Source organism: Perca fluviatilis, chromosome 8, assembly GCF_010015445.1.
Source record: "Perca fluviatilis chromosome 8, GENO_Pfluv_1.0, whole genome shotgun sequence".
In the NCBI taxonomy this organism is placed as follows: Eukaryota; Metazoa; Chordata; class Actinopteri; order Perciformes; family Percidae; genus Perca; species Perca fluviatilis.
The window spans coordinates 21,863,102-21,879,096 of record NC_053119.1 but is presented as its reverse complement, the minus strand read 5'-3'; the positions used below and the strand labels follow the sequence as shown (position 1 = coordinate 21,879,096).

Sequence of the window (15,995 nt, the reverse complement as noted above, 5' to 3'; positions counted from 1 at the left end):
AGGGCAGGAAAAGGTACTGGTCATGGTTATCATGTGTGACAATGCAGGGTGAATAGGAATGAACAGGAGAGTTGGGAAAACAAGGTTCAGATTGAGTCACTGATTCAAAATGTTTCCTTACTGTTTCCGATAGCCGGTTTCATTATATATCCGTTTTCACATTGGTAAAATACCTGGATTCATAAGCTCCAAGGATAATACATCTTCTATCAATCTTATTATCGCTTTGCTCTCTTTTGCACCAAACTGTTAGGAAGTCACTATTTAATAGCTACACATCATAGCAAATATGAGTTTTAGTTCTCTTGGATTTTAAGATATTCTTTTTTTTATGTAAAACCATTAACAGAGCTGCATTTGTGGATCTTAAGGGTTTAAAGAGGATATGCAGATTAATTTCTGTATTCCCATTCAAACCCCAAATCTCATTGCAAGATCTTTTGTTTGTGGAAAGGGCTTTTAGAGAGAGAAAAACATCTGGTGATGTGACAGTGAAGTGACATCAACCCTACAATGAAATGTAATTGCATAAACTGTAGTTGCTGATGCTCTGTGTGGTTATTTACTTTAGAGCAGCTGTATTCAGTCTATGTTTACTTCTGCTGTTCTGCACATTGTAACTTTAGATTTGTATCTTTGCTGTTTACTAGTCACAGACCTCCAGTTTTCCCAGACTCTTCTTGGTCGACCTGTGCCCTTTGCTACAGCGGGAGATTGTTATAGTGCAGCCAAGTGTCCACAGGTTGGTGAAAAACTATACATTGTGGCCTCATAAAAATGTTTCATGTGTCCTTTTGTGCCATATATATGTGTTAGTGGCCTGAAAGTCAAAGATTTTTACTAAACATTTGCTGCAATAATTCCCTGGACCTGCCGGAAAAATGTCCTTTTCTAGGCAATAACGTCCAACTACTCTATTATTCAATACCAGGTGCTCATCCCATAGTAATATGTATTTAAGCAACTCCTTCCACAGTTATTGCCAAAGATCTTTTTTGCAATATGAATGAGCTTGACCTTCCCGGTTAAATAACAGCTAAAAAATAACTCAATGTGATGTGTGTTTTCAGGGCCAGTTCAGCATTAATCTGATTGGCACCGGTCTCAAAGTGGCTGAGGCCACCAAGTGGACATCACAGGGCAACTATGTTTCAGTCAAAGTCCACAGATCTGAGGTAACCGTAAATTTATAAAACGATTGTCTTTTGTATGACTTATGCCATTTGGCTCTTAAGAAATGTATGATGTTATATATATAGTATATATTACTGGGATGTAATTGTGCTTCGTCTTGGAGTATTGGAATGAGATTGTTCTCTGAAATCTAATTTGAATTTCCATGTTGTATTTCTGTCTGATTCACTGAAGAGGAATCCCCACTGACATTTATAAAGAGTCCATACTCGCCGTAAAAAGCTGGCCCTCGCCCACTCTTTCCTTTCTCATTTGTCTTTGTCTGTAGGACGGAACAAGAATCTACGGCCGCTGTGGTGGTTTCTGTGGGAAGTGCATTCCCCAGGCTCACAATGGCCTACTCCTTCAAGTCCACTGAGAGCCATGCAGAGACCAAACCCCTAAATCTATCCTGAAGACAGTAACCCAGGAACATGCAATAATAGTGATTTGTTGGACCCCGTTGTCGTCTGTGAGTGTGGTGGAGAAGCATTTAACAGTAATTATCACATCCCCAGTTACCAAATGGCAGCTAAAGCATACAAGACACTATGTACTGTGCAGTACTACAGGGCCACTGTCAGGTCCTTCATCCAAACTGCTATCTCTAAAGAAGACCCAGCTATATTTGCATCCCAACAGTGTTGCAATGGACTTTCAAACACTTCTGTGCTTTGGAACCGAAAATGCTTTTTTTTATGACACTATGTTATGCATTTGTTTTAAGCATCATACAAAGGGATACAAAACTTCAAAACACTGGGAAAGCAACTACACGAGCAGTAGAAAACCTAATACTTCAAGGAAGACATTTTCATCTTTCAAAAACACCTTTTCTTGTGGTCATTCTGTGAAGTGAAGTCTGGTATTTCGTCATGAAGTACCTGGAAGTAATCTTGTTATATGTGACCTTCCACAGTTCATAGATATTTATTATTACAGCTACACTGTAAGAATGTAGTTACCATTTATCTAATTGACTTGCTATCAATGAGACAGTATAAAAATCTATATACTGTATGTAATAATCATTGCACTTCTCGGCTGACAAAGAAGTGCTACAGACAGACATTGAAATAGTATGCAAGGGATGGTTGCATTATTGTTTTACAATGTGACGGCCAATAGGCTGAGATATAAAAAAGAAGAACTACAAAAACACTGTATTTTTTTGAGACTACTAAATGAGCTACACTGCAGATCATCTTGGCCTTACACAAGTTTAAAGGAAAAGTTGACATTTTGGCATTTACTCTTATTTAGTTTTTTTGTCAAGAGTTACAGTAGATTAGAAGATCAATACCACTCACAGACATAAGCGTGGTATCGATCTTTTCATCTTACTTACATCTTAACACATCTTACAAGAAAGTGTATTTCCCAAAATGTCAAACTAGTAAGTAGAGTAAGCTAGCAACTAACTACTGATGTGACCTGCCTTATATCAGAGGTCAAACTTTAGGAAAGCGTGAAGAGCCTTTAGATTTAAAACAACTTCAGATCATTTACTTTTAATTTCTAAAGTCTGTCTGCTGTCGCCTGTTGTTGGATATTTCACAAAACTACTTAACCTGCAAATACACTCCACAGACATATGACTGTCACATGAAGACAGAATAAATACTAGTGCTGTGAGGAAATAGCTAAAATATTTCAATATTTCCTAGTGTTTAAGTACGGTATACACATTTTCTGTGGCTTTTGTTTTTTTTAAAACCACGAGGATTCTGTTATTTTTAAGTTAAGTGTTTTTCTTTAATCACGCCACACAGACAAGTTCTCATCTGTTACACTGTGACACAGAATCAGGTGTGATGTCTCACCTCACACCCTCCATTGGGCCTACTGTAGGTACCTGCAACCCCTACCTCTCACAAACATCCATGCTCTACTGAGATATGTGTTGTAATATATTTATGTTTGACCATATTTATTCTGTAATGACTGTAGATATGTTCTATGTTTTAAGGTACAATGACTACTACCAACAGAGAAGCCATTGTCTAATGTTTTGTCCTATTGTATGTGTGCTTTGCTAAAAAAGAAGAAGGTATTAGCCTACTACTATTTGTAGTGTGTAACCACTAACCTTAAATGAGGATCTTTTTAAATGGTGCTTTTGAACTACTGGAATTACCTCTGATCTTGAGAAGGAAAACACTGTCTTTTGGCTCTTTGGCAGATGTAGGATCTGCCTATAATGCACGTAATGGTCCTATCATTAATGTAGCTGAAAATCTAGCTGCAAGGTTGCCAGATATATTGTATCCGATAAACCACTGCATGAGGAAATCTGCCCTTGAGTAGTACTTAACTCATCATAAATTACTTTTACCATGACCACTACTAAAGCTGTCAGGCCACCTAACATTCTGGTACTTGGATGTTAAGCTTTAACCAAAGTAAGAAAATAGATGCAGATTTTTTTTCTCTCACAGACAATGCAGCTTCTTTTGATTAAAAGAATGACTGAAAAGATAGATAAATAAATAAAATCAGTGAGCAGCTAGAAAACCTTTGGCCATCATTCATTTTTATGGTGGGCAATTGTTCTATGAGGTCTGTATCAGAAATTTTAAAATACTTGATGCACTATGTGCCATACATTTTGTAGAAATGTAATCCTGTTGTTTTTTTTCTTTTTGTAATAACCGTTAAAAGTTGTAACTTATGACGTGTATTTTTAATATTCATACTTGAATTGTAAACAGTGTGCTAAATATTGAATGGGCATTGGTACAGAATAAATAAACAGTGTGCTTGTTTGCCATGCTTTATCCAAAGACATTTTTAAGAATCATATATACCTACAGTATCTATGTAGCCTGTATAAAAGAAATGAATGATTGATTCTGGTGCTATGCTTACTAATCGTATCTATACTGTATGACTTGCTACTATACTAACGCTGTTAAAATAAGTAATAATAAAAAAAATGCTTTTGAGCTGAATCACAGTTTGATTTATGTTTATGTTTAGCCATGCTAGCAGCGTATCTCTAGACCTGTCAGTCAGTCCACTACTTTGGTTGAGAGAGAAATATATCAATATTGTATGGATTTACATGATATTTTGTGCATTAATGGTCCCCAGAGGGTTAATTAAGTTGACTTTGGTGATCCCTTGACTTTTCCTCCAGTACCCCCATGAGGTTGATATTTTTTTGTGTAAAATATCTCAATAACTATAGGCTGCCATGATGGTTGCCATGAAATGTGTTGCAGAAATCAATGTCCCCCATCAGGATAATTTGTTATCACTTCAATTATCCTCTGACCTACCACCCAGCGCCATCATCAGGTTAACATTTTAATTTGTCCACTACTTTGGTTTATGACCAGCTACCTGCAAAACCAATTACATTACCACATTACCTCAACTGCACTTTGTGTTTTGCACTAATTAGCAGATGGTGAATATGGCAAACATTATACCTGCTAAACATCAGCATGTTAGGATGCTGATGTTTAGAATTTCGCTCTCATCACCGCTTTGTCCAATTACATCCTTAAAGAACCGCTAGCATGGCTGTAGACTCTCAGTCTTAACAACTTTAAAGATTCCCTCAACAAATGTTTTAAGAAATATAAAAATTCTCTACTTGAACAATAACTTGTGTCTGATATAGTTTTTATACAAAAAAAGGTTGATTATGTCATTAAAATCTAAATTACATCTACTCCTCCCGCATTAAGAAAGCACAAAATCTTTGAATATACAAATATTGTTTATTTCAAAAGTGTAACTATTAGAAACAACATGTCTCCTACCTCACTGAAAAGCCCATCCCCTCTGTCTCACTGGAGGCTTCAAGTCTGCACATCACACTTGTGTAAGTTGCATATTGGACCACATCTGGCTTTAAACTGTGATGTCACAAAATCCTGCTCATACGTACAGGTCTTAAACCATAAGCATACTCTACGGTAACCATAGAGAAATTTTCCCCTCACGACAGCAGGCTTCTAGTGCCGTACATCATGCTGTGTAGTGAAGATCAAACATCGAAGTGACAGGACAATAAGAAAAACACATTTTTGAATGGAGGGGGACATATTACACAGAGAAACATTTGTGAATAAACCCTAATGTCTTTGTTATCGCCATAGCAAAGTTTCTCTTCACCACTGAGAGACCAATTGGTTAATGAAGAAGTGCAGCAGGTTAGCACTGGCTGGGTGCTTGTCCTCGCCAGACTGCGGCTCCATGTGGATTCACTTAGCGGTGCAGGTTGCGTTTCCACAACATGACTTTAGAGTTCAGTTCCACTTAAGAGACACATAAACAGAGCAAATACCTTTAAATCCATTTCTCACTAAAGTACACATAGTCTTGTGTTCTTGAAACAGCTGTAGCTGTCAACTGCCCGATGACTCATCAAATTGTTATGTTAAATCAGTGAGTGAGGTAAGTTCCCAGTAAGCTTTGAAAACTTCACCAAGAGGTGGAAAGTACCATTGTCGAGGAACCATGTCACCAAAATGGCTCAGTAATAAAGCTGCAGGTACTTCAGCAAAAGGCAACAGTTGATATACAAGCCACTTTTCCAGGGCTCATTGCACAGAGATAGCTTTGTACATTAAATGAAAACAGATACTTTGGTCTCTCAAGAACTGCTTTGATTTCTTGCCAGAAGCCTGCCCTGGTTCCTAAAATCTAATCTTAGGATTTAGAAGAGTCCTGAAGCATGACAACAAAGAGCAGTTTTCCGGTGAAACCAAGCTGCGCTGAGGTCCTTCCAGACTCTCCAGGCTATGGACAAGTTAAGGAAAAGCATCCCTGGCCTGTTTACTGGGAGCGTAAACCAGACATCTTTAATGACTGAGCTGAAAAACACAAACCTGCACAGAGAATCCTCATAAAAGACACTAATGATTGATGTTCACCATGAAGCACAGTCTGCTTTGAGGTACAGACATTCCAGTGCAATCTGCAGCTGCAACCTGCACTAAAGAGCATGTAGCCACAAACCACTATTCACCTGGTTTGCACAGACACTTGTACTTACATTTTGTGAAATGCTTAAGTTTAATGTTATTTTACCTTTAACTTAACTGCATCCCAGACGTTTTCTTGAGTTGTTGATGGTTTAAATGCAAATATCATATCTAACAATAATAAGTACAGTAATATCTACATTAGTATTTCTTATTTAACTACTGCAACAAAATTACAACCATATCTGATACTTAATACAGGTGTGTAAGGCTAACTGAATAACATTTAGCACATTACATTATAGTGACATTTCTGGTGAATTATGTTCTCATAAGGTATCCAACTAGTTACCCAATGAAACATGTATTTTGTTTAACTGAGCAAACAGTGACCCCTATTGTGTCAAACAAGATCTTACATCCCCTGTCTCTGTTGGACACATCTGTAACATGTTATGTTATGTTATTGTGAAAAGGTTGCAACATTAACAGTGTTTTTGTGTCTGTGTAATAATTATTATTTTTAGTCCAAAGTTTCAGTGTATCCGATACATTGTCAATCAGGTTATGTAAATATCAGTTTAATTTAATTTCTTTGTTTTATTGTTGCGTCATAGGATTATGATCTGTTCATACTGTGTGTGAGTTTTCTTTATTTTGTCCTGCCTGGGATGTTGGTGAAGATCAGCTGCTCAATCATGGATAGTGCAAAAAGGTTTGCATCATTAGGTCTTCTTAGCATGGAGGGGACTGTTGGATAGGTAAAATACTTACGTAAATTACATTCTATTACATTTTGGTGTGCTTATTTGTATGTATGTGAGCCCATAGGTACATTCTGATGTCAACAGTAACTGAGAAATCTTACATCATGTTTTGTTAATTATTTTGTTTGATTTTGATGCCTAATCTCTGTTTAGCTCACCCTATACTTACCATGCACAGGTGGTAGGTTCCAGCAAGGTGAGGCTGAGAAGGTAAAATGCCATTTACTAAAGTTAGGGAGGATTAGGGAGTTTGAGGCTGTAGCTTTCACTGTTTTATTCTTTTTTGCTTCAACATAGTTTTCTTAATTTCAGGGTCTTTATTGCCTCTGTTTCAGTAACCTTTTGTTAGGAAATACCACGTTATTTGCACTATTACCTGTTTCTTCAACATCCCTCTTAAAGTTTTCAGTGCCAGGCAACATCTTCTGCCCTTTATATGCTGTGGCAGCGTGACAGTTATGTTTTGTTATGTATGATTCATAAGAGCAGACTGAGGCAAACTTTAAGACAATGTGAAATGTCCACAGAAACCTTTAGCATATAAATCATAAAATAATATACAGGAAGATTGTTACATGACCGTTTTTTTTTTTTGTAAATGGATACAAATGTAAAACTTAAAGCAGGTTATACTGAGGACTGTAAAGTGTGTATGCTGGGCAGATCAATACAGATCTTCCTGTGAAGTGCAGGTGCATTAAATTCATCCTTGCTGGCTGAGACGAGATGGAAGAGATCAAGACACTGGAGCCTTTGGACAAGTTACAACCTCAAGGTTGTATAAAGACACTGCATTTGTGTATGTTATGTGCTTTAACCCACTCTGTGTGCTTATGGGTCTTTCTCTCTGCCTCTCCCTGAACCTGCTGGCTGGGATGCAGGTGAGCCTCCCTCAGCCAGCCAGCTGGGATCTACACCTTTCTAAAACATTATAAATAATATGCATGTATCCATAGCAGCCATGTGATCTGTAGGGGTGGGTAGCATTTTAATTTGACCTCATTTCTCCAGTTTTTCTAAGTTAAAAGTAAAAAAGTAAGGCAGATATTTGTCTTTTTGTTTAATTTTCAATTGTCTTATATGTTTACACTGCCTTGGAGTATAGGCCTTTTTCACAGCAGACATACAGACTTGTGATTGTAGGAAAAGCACAGGTGTTACTAATAACATCAACAAGCTTTTATTTATATTATTTATTCAAGTGTCCCAGTAAGCCCTGACAGTGTGCAGTGATCCAGCATGGACAACACCAGGACCATGACACCCAGAGCAGGTAAATTAAATTCTTACTGTGACATGTCAAAATGGCTTCTGTAAAAAGACAGTGAATTTCCCTCGTCGACAATAGCGGTGATTTGCAAGAACATTAATAGTTTTTGAGTAAATATATTTGAAAATGATCAGGCATAATCACAGTCTTCTTGTTGAAATGCCTTTTAAAAACAAAAGTCTCCATTCAGCTTTACTTCTTATTATCATTTACAATTCAACACAGGAGCATTTACTTTCAATGGAACTAAACTAATGTAGTAATATGGTGAAGTTTTCTGTCAACATTGTAATGTATCTTTGTTGCCGACCAGTAGATGGTGGCAAAGCATCACACACTGGCTGTCCACCTCCATGGCATTCTATAGTGGCAAAACAGACCATTCAATGATCATGTTTTAGTTTTTATTTAGATTTTTTTAGTTTGATTGATTGAAGTTATTTGATGATTAGGTACTGGTAATATATGGTGGGTATTATCTTCTGGCTCCAGTTTTTCATATTTTCAAAACTCCAGCCTTTCCCTGCAGAGATGTATGCCTGTATAATCAGCAGTGAGCAGAAACAGCTAGCCTCTAGAGTTCAACTTTTCTCAAACACTATTTCACAGTGAAAGTTGTTGCAATAGGAGAATGTTGTTTAGGCGAGCTCAAATCCTTGTATACTTCACATACACACATCTCCCACTCCCTCCCACCCCTCACTCACTTATTAACACGGCATCCTATAGTGGAACAGTTGGCCTTGAACAGTATCAATTTCATCTTTTGATGCACCATGTCTGCTTCAAAATCCATGAAAACCACACACGATTACACAGTTATCTCCCCTGCCAACTGGGCTATCAGTAGTTTGGGGGTAGAAGCCATTGGCACTTTGCCTCACAGGCATTAGAAAGTGTACCGGCAGCCTGGCTGCCAGCGCTTTTGAACGAAATCGTGACAGCTTTGACTTTAACTGGCTGAGACTGAATGAGGTCATATTTAGGTATTGTGTTACATGTCTAGAGTGTCCATTTTGTAACAGCTGCATGCGATGTGTGGCCGACTGCAGCCTTGGTCCAAAGCTGACCACCTATTCACTGCACATGGCCGGGCGGTATGCTGTCAGAGACAGACATGGTCCAACTGGAGGAGGTATGAAGGGGGTGGGGGGTTGGTGTCAGACCCCTGGGGTACGCATGTATGTGCCAATAGCCCATATGCACATGTGGTGTGGTGAAAAATGGACTTGCATTGTTTGATCCATGAATGTGAGACTCTGGCGTGAATCACACATTAAGGCTTAGTGAACAGAAGACACTTACTGAAGGATTTTCAAATCTGCTCAGGGATCTTTGTTACAACTCCATGCAAGATATCTTACATTTTGTAGCTATTATTGAGGTTGAAGTACTCCATTTGTTTCGCAAACAAAGCTGTAGTTCTCACAGTGAACAAAGCAACATAGTCATAAAAGCCTGCTGACAGTCATTTAGGAAATGCACACATTATGACCAGTGGCAGTGTTTTCGTTGCGGAAAATACTTTCCCATTGTAAAACTTGAGGCTGTTAAGCAGTCTGGAAAATGTTGCCCGATGTCAGCAAAGTTAGAATGAATGAGGCAAATGCCAGATTTGGCTCTAGCTGTGAGTTGTTGCCAGTCTTTTGTGTGTGAAACTAGCTGTCAAGACACTGGAAAACGTGTGTGTGTGTGTGTGTATGTGTGTGTGTGTGTGTGTGTGTGTGTGTTTTTGTGTTCGTGCGTGCGTGTGTGTGTGCGTAATTATTTTTTAACAGCTTAACACTCTAATCAAATCAGCTTTCTGGAGTTTTTTTTACACATTGTTGTGGCTCATGTCACCATTAAACCTTTTAACAGAATGTCGCCTTTGTTCGCTTGCATTTCATACTAACAAGAGGCCTGTGAGGTATATGCAGTTTACAATGCAGTTCCTCACACACACCCTGTCATGTGATGACACAAACAATAGACCATTCAAGCAACAGAAACATTTTCTTTCTTGTGGCTTTAGCATTTTGAGAGTTTCATACTGTGTGCGAAAAAGAAGCGACATGCTGTATTTTTTCAGTGGAAAGGTTTGCAGAGCTTATGAAAAATACATTAGCGGTCATGAAGGAATTCTTGACAAGGTAGTTCAGAATAGATTATGTCTTTTTTTTCATGCACAATTGTTTTCCTGCTGCAGAGGACCATGCTTTTTTTCAAACTAGAGGGGATGCATTAAACTTAAAAAAAAAACCATAAAAAATCGCACAGCCAAAGAGCTCTTCCTCAAAGATGAATGTCACCTCAAAAACTCAAATTTGTTGATTGATAATGTTACTAAATAGAATAATGCCTTGACCTTTATGTTCGGTTTGGGGTCTTGTCATATGTACAACATACTGCACATTGTCTGCGAATGACTTGTTGGCAAACAGAAATAATATGTTACATAATACTAACAATATTTCTGTATTCTGTCACCTTCAAATATTCAAGTTCAGTTTGTGGCAAGGGAAGGGTTACCATTTCAATACTTTTTACATATTGGGTTTAGAAGAAGAGAATACAAAAGCCTTTGATTATTATTATTATTATTATTGTTACTTTGACACATACAGCAGTACTGTGACCCCCAAACGATGAGGAATGAGCCACAGAAATGAACAAAACACAACTGCCAAATTCAGTGATTTGAGGCAGATAGTTTTGTTGTTGACATTATTGTCAACATGCATTATACTGTATTTTGCTCCTGGAATTTGTGTTTAGAGGATATTCACATGGATAAAAATGGAAACAGTTGCCTTGCTTAATATGAGATGATGAGGGCACTGTTATCCTCAGCAAGTATAAAATAAGCTAATTTCTGCAATTTTACTGCTAGCATACATATACCTAAAACCGTAGATAGATGAAGATATATTCCAGACATACATAGAGGCAGCAGAGAGAGAGAGCAAAAAGTGTATCAGTCTGATCTAACAGTGGTAGGTAAGACCATTTGAAAGTGATTTATGTCCCATTTTGCACTGATCCATAACCCTGTATTTGACAAGGTTAACTTACATCAATCACTTCTCTAAAGGTCCTCTGCTCTCAGAAGCCACTTTTTCTCTGCGCTTGACTAAATAATAGGTTCTGGTTTCTTGTACCCAAGAGACATGTAGACTAGCCCTCCTCTGTCAAAGGAAGATATGATCTCCGGACAAGAGAAAAATGGGAAATTCCTAGGCACTTAAACATTTGGTTGCACACTCTATCACTCGGGCTCAATGAAAATAACTTATGTTGTAAGTATCAATCATTCTTTCTTTGCATGATCATATTTATCCCACTAAAAGTCCCACTGTTGTCCAGCTATTCATCATTCAAAAGGCCCTCAAACCCTCAACAATGTCCTTCCCCCCAAAACATCTCCACCCCTCTGTCTACCTGTTTTAATTAAGAGCCAGTCTACTGTAAGTGCTGTCTTGTGTTGAGCATGTCTTCCTGTCCAGACAGTGTGTGTCTCAGTATCTCTTTGTATGTACGTGTGTGTGTATTAGCATAGCAAAAGGGGCACTCCATCCAGTCTGTCTTGTGGTAGTGCTACTCAAACACAGACAAAACCACTTCAATAGGCCAGTACAATAGTCAATGAGAAGCTTTCATCATTCTATAGTGCCTAACAAAGCTCTCCAGCCCCCATTATTCAAATGTACTTATATTATTTTAAAGTACATATTTAGCCATCCACTCAGTGCCTGTAATACTGAGCTTTGTGATCAGTATTTAGGGGAGGAATAAATGTATTTTATGAACTTGAGTGATGGAGGAACAGAGAGGCTTACAGGAAATGTCTATATGAAACATATATACAGTACACACCTTTTATATATCTGTGTTTGAAGCAGCTTTTGACTTAATTGTAAAATGCTGCCACCAAGTTTTTAATGTGTTTACATGATGAAGCTGTGTAAGGAATGCTTTAAATTGTTTGTTTATTTGTGGCTAGCATGCCCGGCTAACTACCTTCAGTAAGTACAGCATTACTGCCTAGGCCAAGAACACAACATTAGCTCATTACATTATTTTTTTGGGGTTCAATTTATGTTAGAAAGCCCTGTTAGGACTGACACATTCATTGTGTGAGAGCTGTGGATGTGTGGAGCGGTTCTGGGTGTTACCATATCAGAGTTTAGGCTAACGTTATTTGCTCTGTGCTGCTCTTTATAGGATTTGAGGAAGATAAGTCCATTAAATCCAGCCAAACTCATTACCCGAGAGAGAGTAAAAGCTATAATGCGTATTTTCTGTCTCCCCCCATGAGGAATTCTAAGTAAAGACAACAACACTGTTGTTGCATCCACATGACGCAAGCCTTCGGTGAGCGTGCACCACCCCTCCTCCACACAGTTGCTAGTAGCCAAGGAGGATATGGAGGATTTAAAAAACCTAATGGACTCTTTGGAAGAGGTAATTATCACCACTCGAGCTTCTGCGCATGAAAGTTGCCGGACTACACTATTTTGTAGGCATACACACATAGGAGTTTTGTAGAGCTGATAGGTTTAATTAGCTTTGTATTTACTCATTTGGCAAAGGCTTGAATGTAACGGATGTTCATTAATATAAAATAGTTGCACACTAAAGCTTTAACATTTCCCAAATTTTCTTAGTCCTCATCCTCAAAACCTCTTCTCTTGTAGTGTAACATTGTAAAATGTAATCATAATATTTTCAAATAAAAGCAATAAAGCATAAATCCGACCTCTGTGTTACTTGTCTAAGTATGTCTTTCTTTAGTAAGCATCCAAACAGGGTTAGGTTATGACAAAATATCCTAGTCCATTCGTTATGTATACTTTTATACTTTTCTAACTACCTATCCTGCAAGCACAATACTGATCATTCATTTCCACATCTTCTGAATAATGTGTGACAATGCTGACTTTTTATCATTCTTTTAACATGATTTAATTTATAGTATACAGCATCTGCAGTCCAGTTCATATTTGAGGCATTTAACGTGGTTGTCATTATAAGACAGATGGAAACATAAAATGTCATGAAAATGTTTATAACCAATACACAGAGCTAATGCTAATTAGTTAGCTGGGTACAGCTGTTTCCTAATCTCATCGTCATTTCAGCTGACAAAACGGGTGGTCAACAGCAAGAAATAATAAGCCAAATATGTCTACTTCTATGTGAAATTTAAAAAATGACTGAAATTTGGAAATTGCATATGCACCGTGATGCTAGGTGTGTGTGTGTGTGTGTGTGTGTGTGTGTGTACAAATTTTCTGAGGTCAGAATCTGTCTGCTGAGAGAATCAGTGTTCTTTAAGCAAGGTGTAAATCAAAAATAGTGGCTGCTCTTAAACATCCAAAGTAACCAACATGCATTCTCAACTTTCATGTCAGAAAACTCTAAAATGACCCATGTAGCCACCTTCTGTGCTGCAGCTTGTTTTCAAAGCAATCTCAAATTCAAGCCTAATGCCTTTACCACTGGCCTTTTGTTCCCATTTTGCACCAACAGTGTTGAATGGAACATAATGATTTCTATAAGAAAGATTCATGAGCTGTTCACATGCCATGATGGCAGCAGGATTTTCGATTCAGTTTTAGCACTCCATATGGTACTGCAGCTCAACAACCTACACTACCCAGCTGCTTGTGACACATTTATTGGCACAAAGTGCAGCGTCAGTGGCCACTTTGACCAGACTGTCTGTCTGTCAGTTGCCATAAGGACAAGATTTGACTCAGATTAATTGGCCCAGAAGACTTGTTAGACACATGATTAGATGTATTCTAATTAAACGGTCATGCTTGGTATAGTATCAACCCTTGCATGCTGGTTTGTAGATTTAATGTGTGCTATTTTGTAACAGTCACTATCATATTGTAGTATACAATATGTTATAATGTGATATAGTATTGATATATTACGTTCTATTTATTTGTCCTCTCTGACCACTCCGGACTACAGACAGCTAAAAAAAAAACGTTGTTTTAAATGGCTCAAACTTAATGCTCGGTTTAGTACTGAATACAAAATATTGAAAATGTCATGTGTTACGTTTTTACTGAGTAATTCACTGAACTAGTTTGTCTCCATGGCAGCAATAAATAAACTGCAAACACACATTTTCTTTCCAAAGATCTTATCTATTTTGGTGGTAAAGTACTTTTCAAGGCCATTTTCAAGTATGAGGCCACTGCAAGAAGCTGAGAACCCTTTCAAAGACATTCGGAGAAACCAAGGCCACACAGAGGGACCATTGGAGTGTTGTATTGATGCTCTGCTAGATAGGCATGGCATAGCCAAAGCAACGCCTTGTGTTGTTAGCCCTCTGTCACACCTTTACACTTCTCTCATCTTCAACTATTGTTGCGTGGCCCGTCACTGACATGCTGTTATCCCTGCATGAATCCACACATACAATAAGGCTTAAGGGATCTGAGAGGCGATAGGCCCGTAGACCAAGACAAAGGCTTCAAACTATCCAAATTATCTCTTCTGGGTGTTCCTCAAAAGATATTACAGCTATCTGGGAGAATCATCTTAAATGCTTTTGCCCCACATGTCAAAGCAAAAAGTCATATTGCAAAATGCACATTAGTGAGGTGTAAAAAAAAATCTTTTTTTGCCAGGTTGTAATTTTGTGTTGGCACACACACACACCACACACACACACACACACACACACACACACACACACACACACACACACACACACACACACACACACACACACACACACACACACACACACACACTATATCCCCAAGAATGTTATAGAATGTTTGATCTTTGTATGAATGTTGAGTCTGTGCACACAAGATGCTTATTAAAGTGGTAGGTGGAATTTTTCTTCCATCTGATTTATATCAGGTGCAAGACCATGGATGGGTAATTTGGCTGATAGAAGCACTTTTATTACAGAGCTCTGGTTGTAGTGGAAATGATAGGCCTGCTTTCACAGCATCTGTGGACTGGAGTTTACCCCTTCTGTTGTCTACAGCTGATTCTCCTGGAATGTTTGTTTAGACTCATCCCCTGAATATTAGCTTCACCTGGAATTTGTAGCAGCACCCAAGATGGAGACAAGCTGTCAGATGCACCTGGGGCCAGATGTAGATGTCCATTTAGGGCTAACCCTTAGGGCTAAATATGGGATTGGATATGTTGCACTTTGGTTCCACAATTATTGAGATTTATAAAACAAGACCAGGCATATGAACTTTATTTTTTAATCTGATGCATATAATGCTTATGCCTATTTTTATCAATGCGTGATCACAGAGTTTTAGTCGTGAATCATGAGTCTTATGCATCTGGCCCCCTGTGAGGGATAACAAACAGACATAACATACAATATCTTTTATCAATATATTGCAAATTCTATTCTTAATCGATGAATACACAATACACTACGTCACAGTAGTTCTTTGCTCCACTGAACTATTCTAAAGTATCTGCTGAGAACGGAGATGTTCTGTATCATTTTTGTAGACCATGGTGCTGTCACATTCCTTCACTGGCTACAAATGGCAGCAGTGCTCCTGTCTGTGTCTGACAAAGGGCTGTTGTTTTTCCCAGCCTTTTCTCTTTTCACACGCCAGCCTCTTTGGCTCAGGGCAGCTGCTAAGGCATTAGAATGAAATTATGGGAATACTTGTTCTACTCGCTGACACCGTCAATATGGTCTGAACGATGATTCTGTCCATCTCTTCTGGCAGTACACAGAGCCATAGCCAGATATGCATTTTTAGATTTCTCTAGCATGACCTCAGCAAACCCATAAACTATACCAATGAGCTTTTAGAGTTTTAGAAGTGCATGCGTTAGAATCCCAAAAAACTATCAAAC

At 38.2% G+C, this 15,995-nt stretch overlaps 1 protein-coding gene across 1 annotated transcript in view; it reads left to right on the top strand.

Moving 5' to 3' along the window:
* LOC120563465 (A disintegrin and metalloproteinase with thrombospondin motifs 20) overlaps positions 1-4,124 on the top strand; it is an 86,095-nt gene extending 81,971 nt beyond the window's left edge. Inside the window, exons 37-39 of the mRNA XM_039807628.1 lie at positions 651-742; positions 1,071-1,175; positions 1,463-4,124. Of these exons, the coding sequence (XP_039663562.1) occupies positions 651-742; positions 1,071-1,175; positions 1,463-1,552 (287 nt within the window). The 3' untranslated portion in view covers positions 1,553-4,124. The remainder of the gene's footprint in view (positions 1-650; positions 743-1,070; positions 1,176-1,462) is intronic.
* The last annotated feature ends 11,871 nt before the right edge of the window (positions 4,125-15,995 follow it).